General features: G+C 43.3%; 1 protein-coding gene across 1 annotated transcript in view; it reads left to right on the top strand.

Annotated features, from left to right (window-relative positions):
• Positions 1 to 616: 616 nt before the first annotated feature.
• Positions 617 to 19145, top strand: part of LOC131247046 (vegetative cell wall protein gp1-like) — a 114017-nt gene continuing 95488 nt past the window's right edge. The window contains exon 1 of the mRNA XM_058247490.1: positions 617 to 739. Within this exon, the coding sequence (XP_058103473.1) occupies positions 617 to 739 (123 nt within the window). The remainder of the gene's footprint in view (positions 740 to 19145) is intronic.

The raw sequence follows: 19145 nt of genomic DNA on the forward strand, positions 1-19145 counted from the left end.
TCAGTTTTTTTGAAAGAGGAGTTTTGTTCGTTCTTCCCAAATCTGTCTTTATGGGTAAGGACAAAGAGAAGATGTCTGGTCCTGGGGAGTCCTCTGGAGTCTCTCAACGTAAAACCCTTGCTTTAAAAGAGACGACAACAACTCCTGAACGAGGGACCCCAACTCGTCAGAGGTCACGACAAACTTCACGTGGCGGGTCCCAGTTCGAGGCACCGACACCTCCACCGATTAAAGTAAATCCAGTCTTGGAGAAGTTCACTGAGAAAAAGGTTATTCAGGAGAGAAAAGTCAATAGGAGTTGTCTAATCCATATAACATGGAACCTCAATTTCGGATCCTGCATGGAATCTTTGCTTCGAACATCTATTCTAGAGGTTCCAATAAGGCCGATCTTACGGATTTCATGACTATGATAATTTATTCGGTAGCCTCTGGAGTTAAGATCTGCTTGCCTACTCTCATTGTGCACTAATTGGTCTATGCCTTTCATACAGCTAGGGATGTTCACCTGCCCTACCCCTAGATCATACACACAGTATGCAACGCCATTGGTTTTCTGACTACGAGTGATCCGGATCTTCCAATTCAAGTCTTTAACAAAAGCAACATTAGAAGAATGGACTTGAAGTTCCATAAGTATCCCGAGGATCCTCCAGAGGAAGGCATTCAAGCAGAAGGAGAAGGAGATGCAGGTGACACTCCTATAACAGAGACTGAGATGGCTGGAGATGACTCTCCTGTACCCCATCAAGCACTATCGACATCAACTCCCAGGCATTCTAAACGATTTAAGCTCCATCAGGATCGGATTGGACCGATTGAGCGGGATGTTTCCCAGTTCAGGAAATCGATGAATGAGCGGCTTACCGTCTTGAAATGGCTGGTCCACGGAGTGCAAAAGACTATACAACAATTGTATATGCCCATGGTTGGGCTAAATACTGATGGTTATTTTTAGGTGCCCATGAATGGGCTTGTTAAGTTGGTTGGGATAACTGCTTATCTACTACCAATCTTGGGCAGTTAATTTTTGGATATTTTTGCATATGGCTGATATAATTCACATATTTACTGCCATACTTATGCCTTACAGATCCCCTAGTTTATCTAGTCTCTGAATGCATGTGATTTTTTTTAATGATTAGTCCATCTACTTATATCACTGCTCTATTTGGTCTACTATGCATACATAGTTTCTGAAAATGATGTCTGATTAACCTGATTTGATCATTATGCATCTATCTTTTATATATATATGCTCTCTGGATAGTGGTTCTCCCAAATACTTCAAACTTCAGTCAATATCTAACTATTATATTTATCTTTGTTAATGACTGACAAAAAGGGGGAGAACGACTCAAACACCCCGACGAGAAATGTGTCCTTGCTTGTGTATGGTGTTGCAGGTGTTAGGGGAGCAACTGCACCAAGATAGGGGGAGTTTGAAGTCAGGGGGAGCAGCTTCTGTATCCTTCTGAATGATTATGTGTGTGCCTACTAGATTAAATTGTAAAATTGTGTAAAGTGTATGTACACACAATTTAGGATGTAAGTATAAAAGTTGTTCTAGGGTGTTTTGGTATTTTGTCACATAATTGACAAAAGGGGAGATTGAAAGTGCCCTAGTTTGTCGATTAGCATGAGTGTTGAGTCAACTAGATAGCAGAGCCTCATAGGAAGATCGACCAGTTTGTCAATTAACATGAGTGTTGAGTCAGCTAGACAGCAGAGCCTCATAGGAAGATCAATTCAAAGCATCTGCCTCAACTGGATGTGTATAAGCTCGCCACCGGTAAATCTAAGCTTCACATCCCATGTCCCAAAACATTAGGTATATAAAACCCTTGAAACAAACTAGAACATCATAGGGTTTTTAAGTTAAGAAAACTTTTTCAAAAATCAAAAAATTCTCTATGTTTTCTTGCCTTGTCAATTTTATCGATACACATCTTGATATGATCAACCTGTGTTGTCGATGTCCTCGATGCTTAAACGATATCATCGAAATGAGAACAAAATATGTCCAGCAACCACATATACCTCTGGACGAATTTATCGATGTATCGATATACCTATTAATATCATCGATATTTGAATCTCGAGTCCATCGAAGGTGACTCGATAATATCGACAGATAGATCTCTGGTGCCCCTGTTTTTACTTAAGAAAATCACTTGTGCATCGATATATCGAAGCCCTTCTCGATACTATCAAAATTCAAATCTTGATGATATCAGAATGCCTGCGATGTTATTGATCATGGGCGCCTAGTCTTCCAGCAATTATTTTAGGATAGTTTATCTATGATCGAGGGTCTCTCGATAGAATCGATATTCAAATATTGATGATATTAGTACGGTTTCGATGGCATCGAATAGGGACAGAAACTGTCCAGCAAGCTTAAACGAAAATCCCTTGGATTTATCGATGCCTCGACACAGCTATCGATATCATCGACATTCAAATTCCGATGATCTCGAAGGTCCCTCGATCATCCTTATAAACCTAAAATATTTCATAGCAAGTCTCTCATTTTTTAAAGTGTCGATGAATCGAACCTCTCATCGATGATATCGGAGTTCAAAATCCGATGACATCAACATGTGTTTCGATTCCATCGACCAGCTGGCAAAAGGGTTCAAAAGCGTATGACATTTGAGTTTATGTCATCAAGTGGCAAGTCGATGCAATTGAGAGTATACGCTTGATGATATCGACCCTTCTCGATGATATCAAACTCTATCATAAATGTGACCTTTTTATAATCATCGGAACCTTTTGCCTATATAAAGAGGACTTGTCTATTGTTGATGGTAGAGAAAGAAGAGAGTGCTTTTGAGTGTTTTACCTTAGATCATATGCCCAAAGCCCTTTCTCTCAGGGAAGTTCATCCTCCAATCTACCCTATTCAATAGAGTGGATTGGGAAATGAACTTCCGCATTCAAGGATCCTCCAGCTACCACCTTAATGCAAATCATTAAGCTGGGATGCATTGAATGCATAGATGATAGGAATCACTCTATCTTCTTTATAGGAAAATATTTGAGAGTAGGACTCCATCATAACCTTGACCCAACCCGTCGCCATGCATTGGTACATCATCTGTGTTGCGGATCAAATAAGCAGAAGATTCTTCATCAATAAGGAGGAGATCTTCGTCAATGTGTTGAATGGGACTCATCCACTTATTTGTAAGTTATTAAAGTCTAGAGGGCACTTGTGATCATTCCTTTTTAGGATTTGGTCTAAGTTGTTTCTCACCCTTGCAAGCTCTCGTAGGTGGCCTCCAATGGGAGTGTACGTGGTGGGTGCGTTGTGTTGACCCTTGCTCTGTGGAGAGTATAACTAGTTAGTTTCCTTGCGTGGATCCTTGGCCAGTGTGCTTAAAACCGAGTGCGTTTTGTTGACCCTTACTCGTGGGAGCATAAACAGAGGTTCCTTGTGTGGATCCTTGGCTAGTGTGCCTAAAATTGGGTGCTATGTGTTAACCCTTGCTCAGGAAGCATAAATAGTCAGCCTCAGTGTAGGTTGTAAAGGTTAAAGGTGAACCTGATTTAAAACCTTAGGTTTGAGGTGAACCGATGTGAAACCTCCTTAGTGAAATTCGGCACACTCAAGGGTTGAGTGCATCTACCGAGAGTGGAGTAGACAAGTAGTCGAACCACTATAAAAATGACTATGTTTGTGATTGTTATTTGTTTCCTATTATTTGTGTGATTTCTTTAAATGCTCCATACTTGATCACACTTCACACACAGTCACATCCATCATAAACTCTGAACTATTTCATGTTTATCATTTAATAGTTTTGTGATTGGATCCTCAATTTGGCTTGGAAGCCATTTGAGTTACTCTAATGATATCCTGATGCCTTTCATGCCCATTCACTCAGGATTAGATTAATAGGATTTTTAATAAGCATAAAATATTTAAAAAGTCATATTCACCCCCCTCTAGGACTATTGGCATACTCCTTCGACTAAAGCGGTCTTCATCGCAATTTTAGAGGCATGTGTGGTGTTGATGAAGACGCACAGTTCTATTGTGGAACCGGTGGTGCAAAAGGTGTCGGCCCATTTGTGAGGCCAGTGGCCGGCTGAGAATCTGACATAGTCTCACTACCCGGGCCCAAACTAGGGTCCATATGGCTATCGCTTGGGGGAGGTGCCCTGTCAATTGATCTGCCAAGTGTGAGATGTGCAGTGCTCCGAGTGTTCTTAAGGGGCATTCCCTATATACAATATAAGGTGCAGCATGCGTGAGATTTAGCATAATAACACTCAATTTCTCAAGCATTCCATAAAAAAAGAAGCTCCATGCATTTCATTTAGCCAAAATTATCACAATACATGAGGTTTAGTCTTACATGGATCATGACAGAAGATGCATGTGAGCTAATTTAAACAAAGCTTTAAATACTAAAACACACCAACAACTCTACCACACTACTAAGCCTATCAAGGCTATAACATATAAAGTAAGAAAATAAAGAAAACCCAATGACGACTACTACATATGACTAGTCGTCTGACTCTGGTGATGGAGGAGGAGCATCCTTGTCCTGCATGCAGCACAGGAGAGCCTTCAAGGTGCAAGACACCTTCTTAAATTTTCGTTTCATGTAGGCCCTATTCTCTTCAAGTTCGGCCCGGTTCTCTTTAACCTCCTATCGCAGGCCAACTTAGCCCTCCTCAATCTGAGCCAAGCAGGCTTCTAAAGTAGTCCGATCATGGTGGGGCTCATGTGTAGTAAGAGGAGAGCCCCCATTAGAGTCTTGGGCCTCCTCTTCTTCCTCTTCTTGTTGTCCCTCTCCCTCACTTCCTTCCTCTATTTCATTTTCGTCCTCTTCTTCATCACTCTCTTCCTCTTCACTTCCCATCTCATCCTCACTCTCATTGAGTCAAGCTTGACGTTGTCGAGGGCCAATTCCCATGTTGTTGAGCGTAGTTTCATTAATGTAGTAGATCGGCACAAGCTCTGTGTCAATTCAGTAGCCAAACTCTCAAGCAAGCTTGCATATGAGTCAGCCAAATGGGAGTGAAATATCTCTCCTAACAGATCGTGCGGTCTGTACTATTTGTAACAGGATAAATGTAGGCAGGCACAGCTTGTCTCCCTGCCTAGGTCTGTAAAAGAAGTCCACCATCAAATGCGTGCATTCGGAGTGATTGCTCCACCTAGGATACACATTGTGTGTGAATATGTGCTGGAGTAGGTGGAAGTCATGAGTCATCTTGGTCGCTGGGAGGCAGTTGCCTCGATTCTAGTGGATCAGTTGGCCACAAAGAAATAGCGTACATTGATCTCTTTCACGTACACTCCTGAGATTCTTCTCGCTAGCATCAACCTCACCATGTTCCATCCCCATAATCCGAGCTATCACACAAACATCAAATATGGCTTCCCGCCTTCCCATGGGAATAGTGAACTATAAAGGCTCCAGCAATGGTTCCCGTATGTGGGCGTAGAAGGCTCGGATAGTGCTTTCACAAGCACATGACTTGCCTTCAAATATGGGACCCCATCCGGCATCCAACATGAGGTTCATCACCGAATATAACCTAAATAGCTTTTCATCCATATGTGCTTCACAGAGAACTCTACGACCCTAGAACCTACCATGTGCGACGCCCGACGTTAGGGCCCTTTGGAATGGAATTTGGGGATCGAGATCCTGCTTCATCCTTTGCTCTCATGCAGCGCTTGTACTGGTTTCGGCACCTGATTTCTTCCTTAGACGGGTTTGGCAGCTAGGCCCAGCTTCATCTGTAGAAGCCCTCTTCTTTCCCATGAGGGAAAGAAGTGTAAAGAGAGAGAAGATCCTAGCCACTAGCTCAAAAACAGCCATGGAAGTCGAAAAAGCTTGGGAATAGGGTGGATTGTGAGGCTTGTGTGTTATGAGACACAAAAGCATAGGCTTTGAGCTCAAATAGGTAGGAAATAAGGAAAATGGGGAGTTGTATGAGATGGGTTTAAGGAATATGATGGAGGGTGGGTATGTAATAAAGAAGTTGAAGAAGATAAGAGATTGGAGGGAGACTTGAGAGAGAAAAATCAGATTTCTGAGAGCTTGGAGGGGTTTAAAAGCTTGGAAATGGAAGAATGAAGCAAAAGGGAGCATATAGAGTAGTCCCACACGTGTTTTGTGGCCCCCACACGAGTGCACACGGTCGGCCCACCACGGCCAGCTGGACCTGGACCACGAGGCCTCGCAGTCAGCGCAATGCCATCGCGGTTCACTGGACCCTTGGGCGATGGCTCACCCTGGGGGCGATGGCATCCCCCTCCCAGGGTGCCGAAAATGCACGGAGGTTGGTTCCCCCCAATTTGTGTCGTTTGGGCTCCCGAGTCCGTTTGAGACGTTTTCAGAGTCCATCTCGCGCATATTCACACGTTTCGGTCATTTGAGTGTGGAATATGCTAAATTATCATCTAAACCCATTGATTGATGGTTTAGAGACGAATTGGGATCATCTCACATGATCACAGATGCATACGGGTCCCATTTCAACGGTTAGTTTCGCCCGTCGGTGAAACTTAGAATCCTATATTCGTTTCTATGTTTTAACGCTCCCTCTTAAGTCAAAGTATATCAGTGTGCATCGTGTTACCATAACCCAGGTCCATTTTAATCCAATTCATGCTTTAATACTATAATGACCCAGAAATTTTTGTGCTAATATTTCCTTAGTAGTTTTTTTGGGGTAATTAGCACTATACTCGATTGCTTGTGAAATCTGCATCAATCACTTTAAATTTGATCTGCATGACTCAAAACCTGTAGATTAGTTAGCGCTATGTTACTCTGAAATCTGGGATCCATCGCTAAATCCAGTTGTTCTTGAGAATTTTTTTGAAGTTCTGGATCGGACCTGGACCGCACGTCGAAAGTCCGATAGCGATGATCTTAGGCTGTTGCGGTCACCATGTTGGGCTTGGCCATCACCTCGAAAATCAAGTCCAGATGATGTTCTGGGTCGATTTGTTTGAGTTCAGAGTGAAGAGTGTGAGAACGGTTGGAAATTTAATAAGAGTTTATGAAATCTGAGTCGTGTTACTTGCGCGACGATTTTAAGCAATCTGACTGTTGGATTCTGACCCAATTTCACCCTCTAATCAGGGAAGGTGGCCCAGGCATGTCCTTGTGCTTGTGGACCTGATCGAGATTCAGTGACCGTTGAATTAAGTGTTGTCCGCCACGGCTGATCTGAAGATCTGGTTGGTACGAAAACTCAGCTTGACCTAGATCCATGGTCAGTGAGCTTAAGTCCAACCTTTCGTGGTAATAGGCCCACCGGAAGTGCTTCGTTGGATCGTGAGAGGCTGGTTTTGGTTATACCCTAAGTATACCTTGGCCCTGGGGTTATTTTCATCAATATTAGGCCTATTTATAGTCCTTAAAACCTTAGCTCTCTTTTCCATACGAATTTCCTAACCCTAGCTAAGAAAGAGAAAGGAAAAGAGAGAGAAAGTGAGAGAGTAGTTGGTGAATCATCTTAGATTCTTTCCTATTCTTCTTCATCCTTTAACCTTCACTTTGAATCGTTATTTCGCCGATTTTGAGTTCATCTTTGGGTAAGTTAACCTAACCCTAATCTGTGTTAGAGCTTAGAATAGTCTTGGTGTTGTTGTATCTCATTTCTATTCTTGTCTTAGGTTATCTTGTCGTCGTTGACGAAGACATATCGTCTGAAATCAGTTCGGTATTCTTTTCTGGCTTAAGGTGCGGACTTTAAGTGTATAGGTTATGGTTTTCAAGGCTTTCAATACCAGTGAATGATTTATTCTTGCTATGGATGAGATTTCACATGTCAAATGTTATGTTTACTTTGTGTTCCTGATATGCATGCGTTATATTGAGATTTGTGTATTCTATGTGTATGTATAAAGTACCGTATGCATATAAAATATGAACATGTGATTGCCATGATTATCTGTCGTGTACTTATGCTAATTGTATGTGCGACAACTCCTTGGTAAAAGGAATTGTCCAAATGCGTGTATTTCAACATACGTCATGTATGTTGTATTATGTATTCTAAGTGTTTGTAGAAATGTCTGAATGATCTATAGTGTGATATATCAACCTAGTATGGGCATTGAGAAGCGATTCTCAACTCTCCCACTAGTGTGTATGTTTCCCTTCATGTAAGTTACATTCCTTGTTGTTTAAATTCATGTATTACTTATGCTTACATTCATGTTAAGTTGATATTCTTCAAATGCTTAAGTACCATATGATTTGGGTTGTCGTTCCATTATTATTCTAAATTGTAAAGATGAATATCTATTGTAGTGGAATGTGTGTGGGACTATGCATTAGTCCAGGAAATCGATAATTGACCCTAAGTTCGTGGCTGAGGTTGCTTTCGCCACGTAGGACGTGATTAGACGAACCTGAGTCGTATTAGAGTTGTCGGCAGTGGTTTGGCCACGCGGAGTGTTTGCGCACTCTATGTCGTTCAACCCAACGTGCGCTCGTGCTAGTCAAGTTCGTCAAGTAACCCGATTGTCCGATGTATGTTCACCATGTATGGACGCTACTGCTTGAATCTAGGGTACCGAACTTACCAATGAAATCCTATTGACCATGGTACCTTGATCCGCTAAGACTCATGAGCTGGACATGGTGGTATGGGACACCGTGGTCGAGCTGTCGGCCAACGCTGGGGTAACGAGCCTCGCCGTAGTGACCAGTGAGCAACTAAACTCGTGAGCCGATTATGGTGGTATGGGACACTATATTCGTGCTGTCGGCCTACAATGATTGGTGACGAGCCCTTTGTAGTGACCTCGAGCATACCTGGATACCGCATTAAGGTGACGAGCCTTAGTATAGTAACGATGGTATGATAGGCGTGCATTGATTGGTGACGAGCTCTTTGCAATGACCTCAAACCATATGATCGTATGAGATGTCTAGGACTGACAACCCTAGAATGGATCACTACTTGGATGGTGATATGAGGAAGGTATCTTAGCTTCCCGATCCTGCTATATGAAAAGGACTAATAACCACTTGGTAATCATGTTCATGCACCGCATTTGTATGTGCTTTGTAGAAGTGGCGCACTTTGAGGTGGTGTCATGCATAACGTAAGATGAAGACGCTGAGGGTGTATGCATGAGGGCACGCATCATTCTACATCCATCCTTGCATTAACAAGAGTACTTAGGACATGTTTAATTGTTCTGCTTTATCATTACTACTTGATTGAACTGATAACATGTTAACCTATGCTTTATTGTTCCACTGAGTTAATCACTCACTCCCATGTTCTGGGGTGGTGTTAAACACCCACCAGACTCTGTCTTAGCTGCTGATGTTGCAGATATTGACGCAACCTCTGAGGCAGAGCGGGAGATGGATGATGATGAGGCTGCTTTCTCTTTTATGCAGTTTTCAGACGACTTCTAGTGAGCCTTGTTCTGATGGGAGGGATGCTGGGATTTCTTTTGGGAATTAAATGATGTAATTTGATACTTGTAATTTTGATAGCAACACTTACTTTACGACCTGGTATGTGTATGTATTTCAGGGATTCACACATGTACACATATATTTCTTTAAGTCTTCCGCTTGCTTTCTTCACTTATCCCTGAATTATATCTGCACTTTGGCTTAATCTATTCCATATTTTATGCACTAACACAGAGAACATACATCCATCATTAAATATGTTGCATAAGTGATGTTTTGAAACTCGGGAGCTGAGTTATGCTCGAATTCCGAATTTCAATGCGTTACAAGTTGGTATCAGAGCATGTTTTGGATTAAACCGGACCTGGGTTATGGTCACACACCACACGCTGTCGCCACTTTAGTGTATTTGGGTGCGAGTTTATCATAGATTGTGTGTTTGTGTTTCGTAGCTTCTATCGGCGAAAGTTTACTGAAAATGATCGCCGAGATTGAGTCTGTGCTCTCTCCTGATCACACACAGCGACCCGAAACCTTTCCTAGACCATCTATTAATGAGTTTAGATGGTTTATCATCCTATTTCAACCCTTAAATCTTTAAAAAATCTCTGTTTGAATCAGATTTCTGCCCGAATGGCCCGATAGGCGTCAAATTAAGAAAAGGGGCTGATCGGGGCATTTTCAGTGGGGCCCAGGGGGGAACTACATCATTTGGGAGCTAAGGGACCAGGAGGACCTCACCCAAATGGCGAGGCATCACCGGATGGTCCAGAGACCGGCGATGCCATCGCCGGCTCGGCGAGGCCTCGCCGATCAGCGGGCCGGCGCGGGCCGACATTTGTTTGGCCTAGTGTGGCCCACCCCTCCACAGTTCGTTGGTTTAAACCCCTTCTAAACCTATTTTCTTCATAAACTTCCCTCCCTAGCTCTCCTTTTCTTGAAATCCTTCTCCAAACTCTTCTAAATCTCTTCCAAATCTTCTTCTTCCATTTTCATGCAAACCCCATCACCCCATCTCAAAATCCTCACCCCCATTGCTATTTATCCTTTCTTTCCTTCTCATTTAGGCTCTCAAATCCATCTTTGGGCTCTCAAGTGTGTAGAAGTTTCCATTTCTTCATATTTCTCTCTTTCTCTCATTTCTCATGGCCCTCTTTGAGTTTATCACGGCCATCTTTTCCATTTCCTCCCTTCTTTCTTTGATGGGGAAGAAGAGAGTGCCCGTGGATGAAGCCGGGCCTAGCCACCCAACCCGTGCACGAAGGCCGAGAGGTACCGCCGCGAGCACATCCGCCACTTGTGAATTCCAAACCAAGCGGGACCTCGATCCTCGAGCTTCCATTGGTAGAACCCTGTTGGCGGAGCTATCGCATGGAGTCTATGAAGGCCGTAGAGTCCTTTTTAAGGCTCATGTTGATCCACGGCTGTATAGTGAGTTTCTGTTGTTAGAGCGCCTAGAAGGGGCTGGTTGGTGTCCCTTGTTTAAGGGCGAGTATCGCGCGAATGCAAGTACTATTTGAGCTTTTTATGCCAATATTCGTGATCCTTCGCTGGAGCCTCTGCAGTTCGAGATTCCTTGTGGTAGTGGTCGAGAAGCTACAGTCAACGTCGCTTTGATATCCCGACCCCTGAATGTGCCACTTGATGAGGTGCATGCCAGCGAGAAGAATTTGAACAGTATGCGCGAGAGGGATCGTCGCACCCGATCCTTGTGTGGTTGTCTGGTCGAATGGCAGCCTAATAGGAGTCTTCTGGCTACCAACATGACGGACGACTTCCGTTTGCTTCACCACATGTGTACGTTCAATGTATACCCAAGGTGAAGCAACCGCAGCGAGTGTACGCGCCTGATGGTAGATTTCCCATATCAGGTGGGGCAAGAAGCGAAGTTGTGTGTGCCGATGTACATCTTGCGTCAGATTATTCTCATCGCTCGTTCGACTAGGCGAACCGAATCGCTTCCTTTTGGCCACCTCATTTGTAAGCTTGCTCATGAGTTTGGCTATAGGCTTGGAGCAGAGAAGCCGGTTCCTGTTTGTTATATTAGCCTGACGACCCTTAAGCAAATGGAGATTGGTTCTCGTCGACATGCCTCAGAGAGTGAGGATGAGTCAGAGAGCGATGATGAAGAGAGTTATGCTGAAGGTGGTGCTGAGATTGAGGAAGAAACAGAGCAGGACGAGGAAGAGGTAGAAGCACAGGATATGAGCGAGAGCTCTCCTCCTATGGCACCAGAGCAGAGCGCAGATCAGGCTGCTAGAGATGCTCGTATTTCTCGGCTTGAAGAAGGGCAGGCTGTTCTACACCAGGATATTATGGATCTTCGAGGCCTTGTGAAGCATAAGTTTAAGAAGGTGACTCAAACTCTGAAGTCTATCCTGTATTGCTTGCAGGATAAGGGTGCCCCGCCTCCATCTCCTAATTTCGATGAGTAGCTGTCGTTGTAGCCATCCTTTGCTTTGTTTGTTATTTCTTTCTGTGTGTAGCCGTTGTTGGCTTTGTAGTTAGAGTTGTTTGTAGTTGTTTGTTGTTGCTTGAAGTGTTAGCTATTGTAGTTCACATGCTTTCCTAGTCGTGATTCATGTAATGCTGCACTACTTGTATTGCGACAATTTTGTTTAATGGAATGCATCTTGTTTATCTTTGAAGTTGTGTTGTGATTGCTGTTTGGCTGAATCGGCGTTGGTTAGCACGCTAGTAGTTCGGGAGTTTGAAGATGTGTTTGAGTCGATTCCTGGATTACCTCCTTAGCGTGAGATTAATTTTGCTATCGACCTCATGCCTGGTGCGGCGCCCATTTCATTACCCACCTATCGTATGCCTCCGAGTAAAATGGAGGAGTTGAGGAAGCAGATAGATGGTTTGCTGAATTTGGGTTTTATTCAGCTTAGTGTGTCTCCTTGGGGAGCACCTGTTTTGTTTGTGAATAAGAAGGATAGTTCCTTGCGATTGTGTATTGATTATCGCAGGTTGAATTTGGTAACTGTGAAGAATAAGTACCCTTTGCCCAGGATTGATGATCTGTTTGATCAATTGAAGGGGGCACGGTACTTTTTGAAGGTTGATTTGCAGTCAGGGTATCATCAATTACGGATCAAGGATGGGGATGTGCAGAAGATCGCTTTCAGGACTAGCTTCGGTCATTATGAGTTCCTTATGATGTCGTTCGGTCTTACGAACGCACCGACCGTGTTCATGGATCTGATGAACAGGGTGTTTTGGCCATTCTTGTTCCGATTCGTCATTGTCTTTATCGATGACATCTTGATTTATTCGGCGAGCCGAGAAGAGCACGAGGAGCACTTAAGAGCGGTTTTGGATACTCTTAGGAAGAATCAGCTTTTTACGCAGTTCAAGAAGTGTAATTTGTAGAAAGAGGAAGTCAAGTTCCTGGGACATGTGGTGTCCAAGGAAGGGATAGCTGTCGATCTTGCCAAGGTAGCTGCAGTGCAGGACTGGAAGCAGCCTGGTTCAGTTACTGAGGTAAGGAGTTTTTTGGGTCTTGCAGGCTATTATCAATGCTTCATTCAAGACTTCTCGAAGATTTCCTGACCGTTGTCGCAGTTAACATGGAAGGATTTGAAGTTTGCTTGGAATGAAAAGGCGGAGTTAGCTTTTCAGGAGCTGAAAGATAAGTTGACGTCCGCCCTTGTGCTAGTATTGCCAGAGCAAGGGGTTAAGTATATTATATATACCGACACCTCTCGTGTTGGCCTGGGTTGTGTCCTTATGCAGAAGGACAGGGTGATTGCTTATGCTTCACGTCAGTTGAGGAAACACGAAGAGAATTACCCTACACACGACATGGAGTTAGCAGCTGTCATTTTCACATTAAAGCTCTGGAGACATTACCTCTATGGTGAGGAGTTCAAGCTCTTTTGCAACCACAAGAGCCTTAAGTATATTTTCTCACAGCGTGACTTGAATATGAGGCAGCGCCGATGGATGGAAACATTGAAGGACTTTAAGTTTGATGTTTCTTACCATCCGGGCAAGGCGAACCTTGTGGCAGATGCGTTGAGTCGCAAGAAGGCTATTGAGTTTGCGGCTCCGCTGATGATAGCAGAGTGGGATATGTTGGAGTTCGTGCGAGATTTTAAGCAGAAGCTTACAGTGGTTGAGCCGTATGAGGTTATCGCACACGTTCGTGTACAGCCCCTTATCGATGAGAAGATCGTTGCAGCTCAGGCAGATGATGAGCTTGTAGTGAAGATGAGGAAGTGGGTTGGTACAGATGAGAACTCCGACTGGAGTGTTAGTTCTGATAGGGGTCGTGGCCGGTTATGTGTTCTTGACATCCCTAACTTGAGATGGGAGGTTTTCGAGTTAGCCCATAGTTCTAAGCTTGTGATGCATCCAGGTAGCACGAAGATGTATCAGGATATGAGGAGATCTTATTAGTGGGACAATATGAAGGTCCAGATTGTTGAGTTTGTTTCTCGTTGTCTCACATGCCAGTAGGTCAAGGCAGAGCATCGCCGACCTCCTGGGTTGTTGCAGCTCATGCCCATAGCAGAATGGAAGTGGGACTTCATCTCTATGGATTTTATTTCTGGGTTGCTGAGAACGAGGAAGGGATATGACTCTATTTGGGTGATCGTCGACCGATTAACAAAGTCGGCGCATTTCTTACCGATCAGAGTCACAAACTCTGCAGACGAGTTGGCTAGGCTGTATATCAAGGAGATAGTATGTCTACATGGAGTTCCCCTAGAGATTGTGTCTGATAGAGACACGCGTTTCACATCTATCTTCTGGACTCTTATTCAGGAAGCGATGGGTGTGAAACTGAAGTTCAGCACCGCGTTTCATCCGCAAACTGATGGGCAGACGGAGCGCGTGAATCAGGTCCTGGAAGACATGTTACGAGCTTGTGTTTTGGATTTCAATGATAGTTGGGATGATTGTCTTCAGTATGCAGAGTTCGTGTATAATAACAGTTTCTAGGCGAGTATCGACATGGCTCCCTATGAGGCGTTGTATGGTCGCCCGTGCAGAGCACCACATTGCTGGGCAGAAGTTGGCAAGCGTAGTTTGTTTGGCCTGGAATTGGTGCAGGTGACTTCAGAGAAAGTTGACATCATTCGACGTCGACTTCTGACAGCCCAGAGTAGGCAGAAGAGTTATGCTGATACGAGGCGTCGACCGCTTGAGTTTAAGGTTGGAGACCATGTTTTTCTGAAGGTCTCTCCTATGAAGGGAGTTCTGCGGTTCGATAAGAAGGGAAAGCTGACGCCGAGATTTATTGGTCCATTTCAAGTTCTGGATCGAGTGGGAGCAGTAGCATACCGCCTTGCTTTGCCCACACCTCTTGCGGGCGTGCATAACGTATTTCATGTTTCTATGCTGAAGAAGTACGTTCCTGATCCTTCGCATATTATCAGTTGGGAGCAAGTGCAGTTGAGTGAGGATGCCACTTATGCACTGCGACCGACGCGTATTATCTACAGGAAGGAGCAGGTATTGCGTAGCAAGGTTATCCCTCTTGTGAAGGTGCTATGGATGCATCATAGTGAAGAAGAGGCTACTTGGGAATCTGAAGCTGAGGTTAGGAAGAGCTACCCTCAGATCCTTGAGGAATATGAGAAGGTATGAATTTCGAGGATGAAATTTTCTTTAAGGAGGGTGGATTGTAATGACCCAGAAATTTTTGTGCTAATCTTTCTATAGTAGTTTTTTTTAGGGTAATTAGCGCTATACTCGATTGCTTGTGAAATCTGCATCAATCACTTTAAATTTGATCTGCATGACTCAAAACCTGTAGATTAGTTAGCGCTATGTTACTCTGAAATCTGGGATCCATCGCTAAATCCAGTTGTTCTTGAGAATTTTTGAAAGTTCTGGATCGGACCTGGACCGCGCGTCGAAAGTCCGATAGCGATGATCTTAGGCTGTTGTGGTCACCATGTTGGGTTTGGCCATCACCTCGAAAATCAAGTCCAGATGATGTTCTGGGTCGATTTGTTTGAGTTCAGAGTGAAGAGTGTGAGAACGGTTGGAAATTTAATAAGAGTTTATGAAATCTGAGTCATGTCGCTTACGTGACGATTTTAAGCAATCTGACCATTGGATTCTGACCCAATTTCACCCTCTGATCAGGGAAGGTGGCCCAGGCATGTCCTTATGCTTGTAGACCTGATCGAGATTCAGTGACTATTGAATTGAGTGTGGTCCACCACGGCTGATCTGAAGATCTGATTGGTACGAAAACTCAGCTTGACCTAGATCCATGGTCAGTGAGCTTAAGTACGACCTTTCGTGGTAATAGGCTCATCGAAAGTGCTTCGTTGGATCGTGAGAGGCTGGTTTTGGTTATACCCTAAGTATACCTTGGCCCTAGGGTTATTTTCATCAATATTAGGCCTATTTATAGTCCTTAAAACCCTAACTCTCTTTTCCATACGAATTTCCTAACCCTAGCTAAGAAAGAGAAAGGAAAAGAGAGAGAAAGTGAGCGAGTATTTGGTGAATCATCTTAGATTCTTTCTTATTCTTCTTCATCCTTTAACCTTCACTTTGAATCGTTATTCCGGCAATTCTGAGTTCATCTTTGGGTAAGTTAACCTAACCCTAATCTATGTTAGATCTTAGAATAGTCTTGGTGTTGTTGTATCTCATTTTCTTGTCTTAGGTTATCTTATCGCTGTTGACGAAGACATATCGTCTGAAATCAGTTCGGTGTTCTTTTCTGGCTTAAGGTGCGGACTTCAAGTGTATAGGTTATGGTTTTCAAGGCTTTCAATGCCAGTGAATGATTTATTCTTGCTATGGATGAGATTTCACATGCCAAATGTTATGTTTACTTTGTGTTCCTGATATACATGCGTTATATGGAGATTTGTGTATTCTATGTGTATGTATAAAGTACCGTATGCGTTTAAAATATGAACATGTGATTGCCATGATTATCTGTCGTGTACTTATGCTAATTGTATGTGCGACAACTCCTTGGTAAAAAGAATTGTCCAAATGCGTGTATTTCAACATACGTCATGTATGCTGTATTATGTATTCTAAGTGTTTGTAGAAATGTCTGAATGATCTATAGTGTGATATATCAACCTAGTATGGGCGTTGAGAAGCGATTCTCAACTCTCCCACTAGTGTGTATGTTTTCCTTCATGTAAGTTACATTCCTTGTTGTTTAAATTCATGTATTACTTATGCTTACATTCATGTTAAGTTGATATTCTTTAAATGCTTGAGTACCATATGATTTGGGTTGTCGTTCCATTATTATTCTAAATTGTAGAGATGAATATCTGTTGTAGTGGAATGTGTGTGGGACTATACATTAGTCCAGGAAATCAGTAATTGACCCTAAGTTCGTGGCTGAGGTTGCTTTCGCCACGTATGACGTGATTGGACGAACCTGAGTCGTATTAGAGTTGCCGGCAGTGGTTTGGCCACGCGGAGTGTTTGCGCACTATGTCGTTCAACCCAACGTACGCTCATGTTAGGCAAGTTCGTCAAGTAACCCGATTGTCCGATGTATGTTCACCATGTATGGACGCTACTGCCTGAATCTAGGGTACCGAACTTACCAATGAAATCCTATTAACCATGGTACCTTGATCCGCTAAGACTCATGAGCCGGACATGGTGGTATGGGACACCGTGGTCGAGCTGTCGGCCTACGCTGGGGTGACAAGCCTCCCTGTAGTGACCAGTGAGTAACTAAACTCGTGAGCCGATTATGGTGGTATGGGACACTATATTCGTGCTGTCGGCCTACATTGATTGGTGACGAGCCCTTTGTAGTGACCTCGAGCATACTTGGATACCGTATTGAGGTGATGAGCCTTAGTGTAGTAACGATGGTATGATAGGCGTGCATTGATTGGTGATGAGCCCTTTGTAACGACCTCAAACCATATGATCATATGAGATGTCTAAGACTGACGACCCTAGAATGGATCACTACTTGGATGGTGATATGAGGAAGGTATCTTAGCTTCCCAATCCTGCTGTATGAAAAGGACTAATAACCACTTGGTAATCATGTTCATGCACCGCATTTGCATGTGCTTTGTAGACGTGGCGCACTTTGAGGTGGTGTCATGCGTAACGTAAGATGAAGACATTGAGGGTCTACCGTGAGGGCACGCATCATTCTGCATCCATCCTTGCATTAACAAGAGTACTTAGGACATGTTTAATTGTTCTGCTTTATCATTACTGCTTGATTGAACTGATAACATGTTAACCTATGCTTTATTGTTCCACTGAGTTGATCACTCACTCCCATCTTTTGGGGCGGTGTTAAACACCCACCAGACTCTGTCTTAGCTGCTGATGTTGCAGATGTTGAAGCGACCTCTGAGGCAGAGCGGGAGATGGATGATGATGAGGCTGCTTTCTCTTTTATGAAGTTTTCAGACGGGTTCTAGTGAGTCTTGTTCTGATGCGAGGGATGCTGGGATTTCTTTTGGGAATTAAATAATGTAATTTGATACTTGTAATTTTGATATCAACACTTACTTTACGACCTGGTATGTGTATGTATTTTAGGGATTCGCACATGTACACATATATTTCTTTAAGTCTTCCGCTTGCTTTCTTCACTTATCCCTGAATTATATCTGCACTTTAGCTTAATCTATTCTATGTTTTATGCACTAATACAGACAGTATACATCCATCATTAAATATGTTGCATAAGTGATGTTTTGGAACTCGGGAGCTGAGTTATGCTCGACCCCCAAATTTCTGGGCGTTACAAATACCAACTTGTAATGCCCCGAATTTTAAGGGTCGAGCGAAGGCTCAACTCCCGAGATCCGTTGCATCACTTATGCAACATAGATACTAATGATTTATTGTTATCCGTATTAGTGCATTAAACATGAATGGGATTACACTAATCACCATATCATACTCCAGAGACAATTAGATTATGCAAACGAAAGGCTGTGATAAATATATAAAGCACATAAGTGGTTGTAAGTCCCCAGAGTATGAACATGTCACCAGGCTAAATAATTACATGTATAGTTTCAAATTTTGGAAAATGATAAAATGTAATGGTCGTCTAATCCGTATCCCTGTAATCCTGGCGACGTAACTCCAGGTCTACATAGACCTACCAGAGAGTTGCATGTAGGAGAACTCCTCGTCGTCATAAAAGTCAGGCTCTATCTCGTAAGCCTTGTCATCACCTGCAGCTACAACAGAGTCTGGTTGGTGTTTTAAAACACCAACCCAGAGTGGGAGTGATTGATCAACTCAGTGAAGCTATAAGGCAAAGGTTAACATGTTATCAATTTAGTCAAGTAGTAATGATAAGGTAATACAACAATCATACCTAAGTACTCTTATTAATGCAAGAATGGTATGCGATAATGATGCATGCCCTCGCCTGCACTCCCTCAGCGACATCATCTCACGATCGTGCATGCACCACTCCGGACATGCGCGCTTCCTTGCCAAAGCACATGCAATGCGGTGCATGGTTGTGTTAGCTAATATTTAATTAGGCTTATTCATATAGCAGATTCAGAGAGCTAAAGTACCTCCCTTTATATGATTTATCCAAACAATTATCTATCTAGGGTCACTAATCCTATTTAATCACATACGATAGGCATGTTATAGGGCAACATCACCCCTTATTTAAAAGCAGTGTATAAGCAAGTTCAAGTCGCTACGGGAGGCTCATCACCTCAGCATAGGCCTGGTTTATACTGAGGTCACTATGGGAAGGCTCGTCACCTTAGCGTAGGC

This window comes from Magnolia sinica, chromosome 5 (genome assembly GCF_029962835.1).
Source record: "Magnolia sinica isolate HGM2019 chromosome 5, MsV1, whole genome shotgun sequence".
In the NCBI taxonomy this organism is placed as follows: Eukaryota; Viridiplantae; Streptophyta; class Magnoliopsida; order Magnoliales; family Magnoliaceae; genus Magnolia; species Magnolia sinica.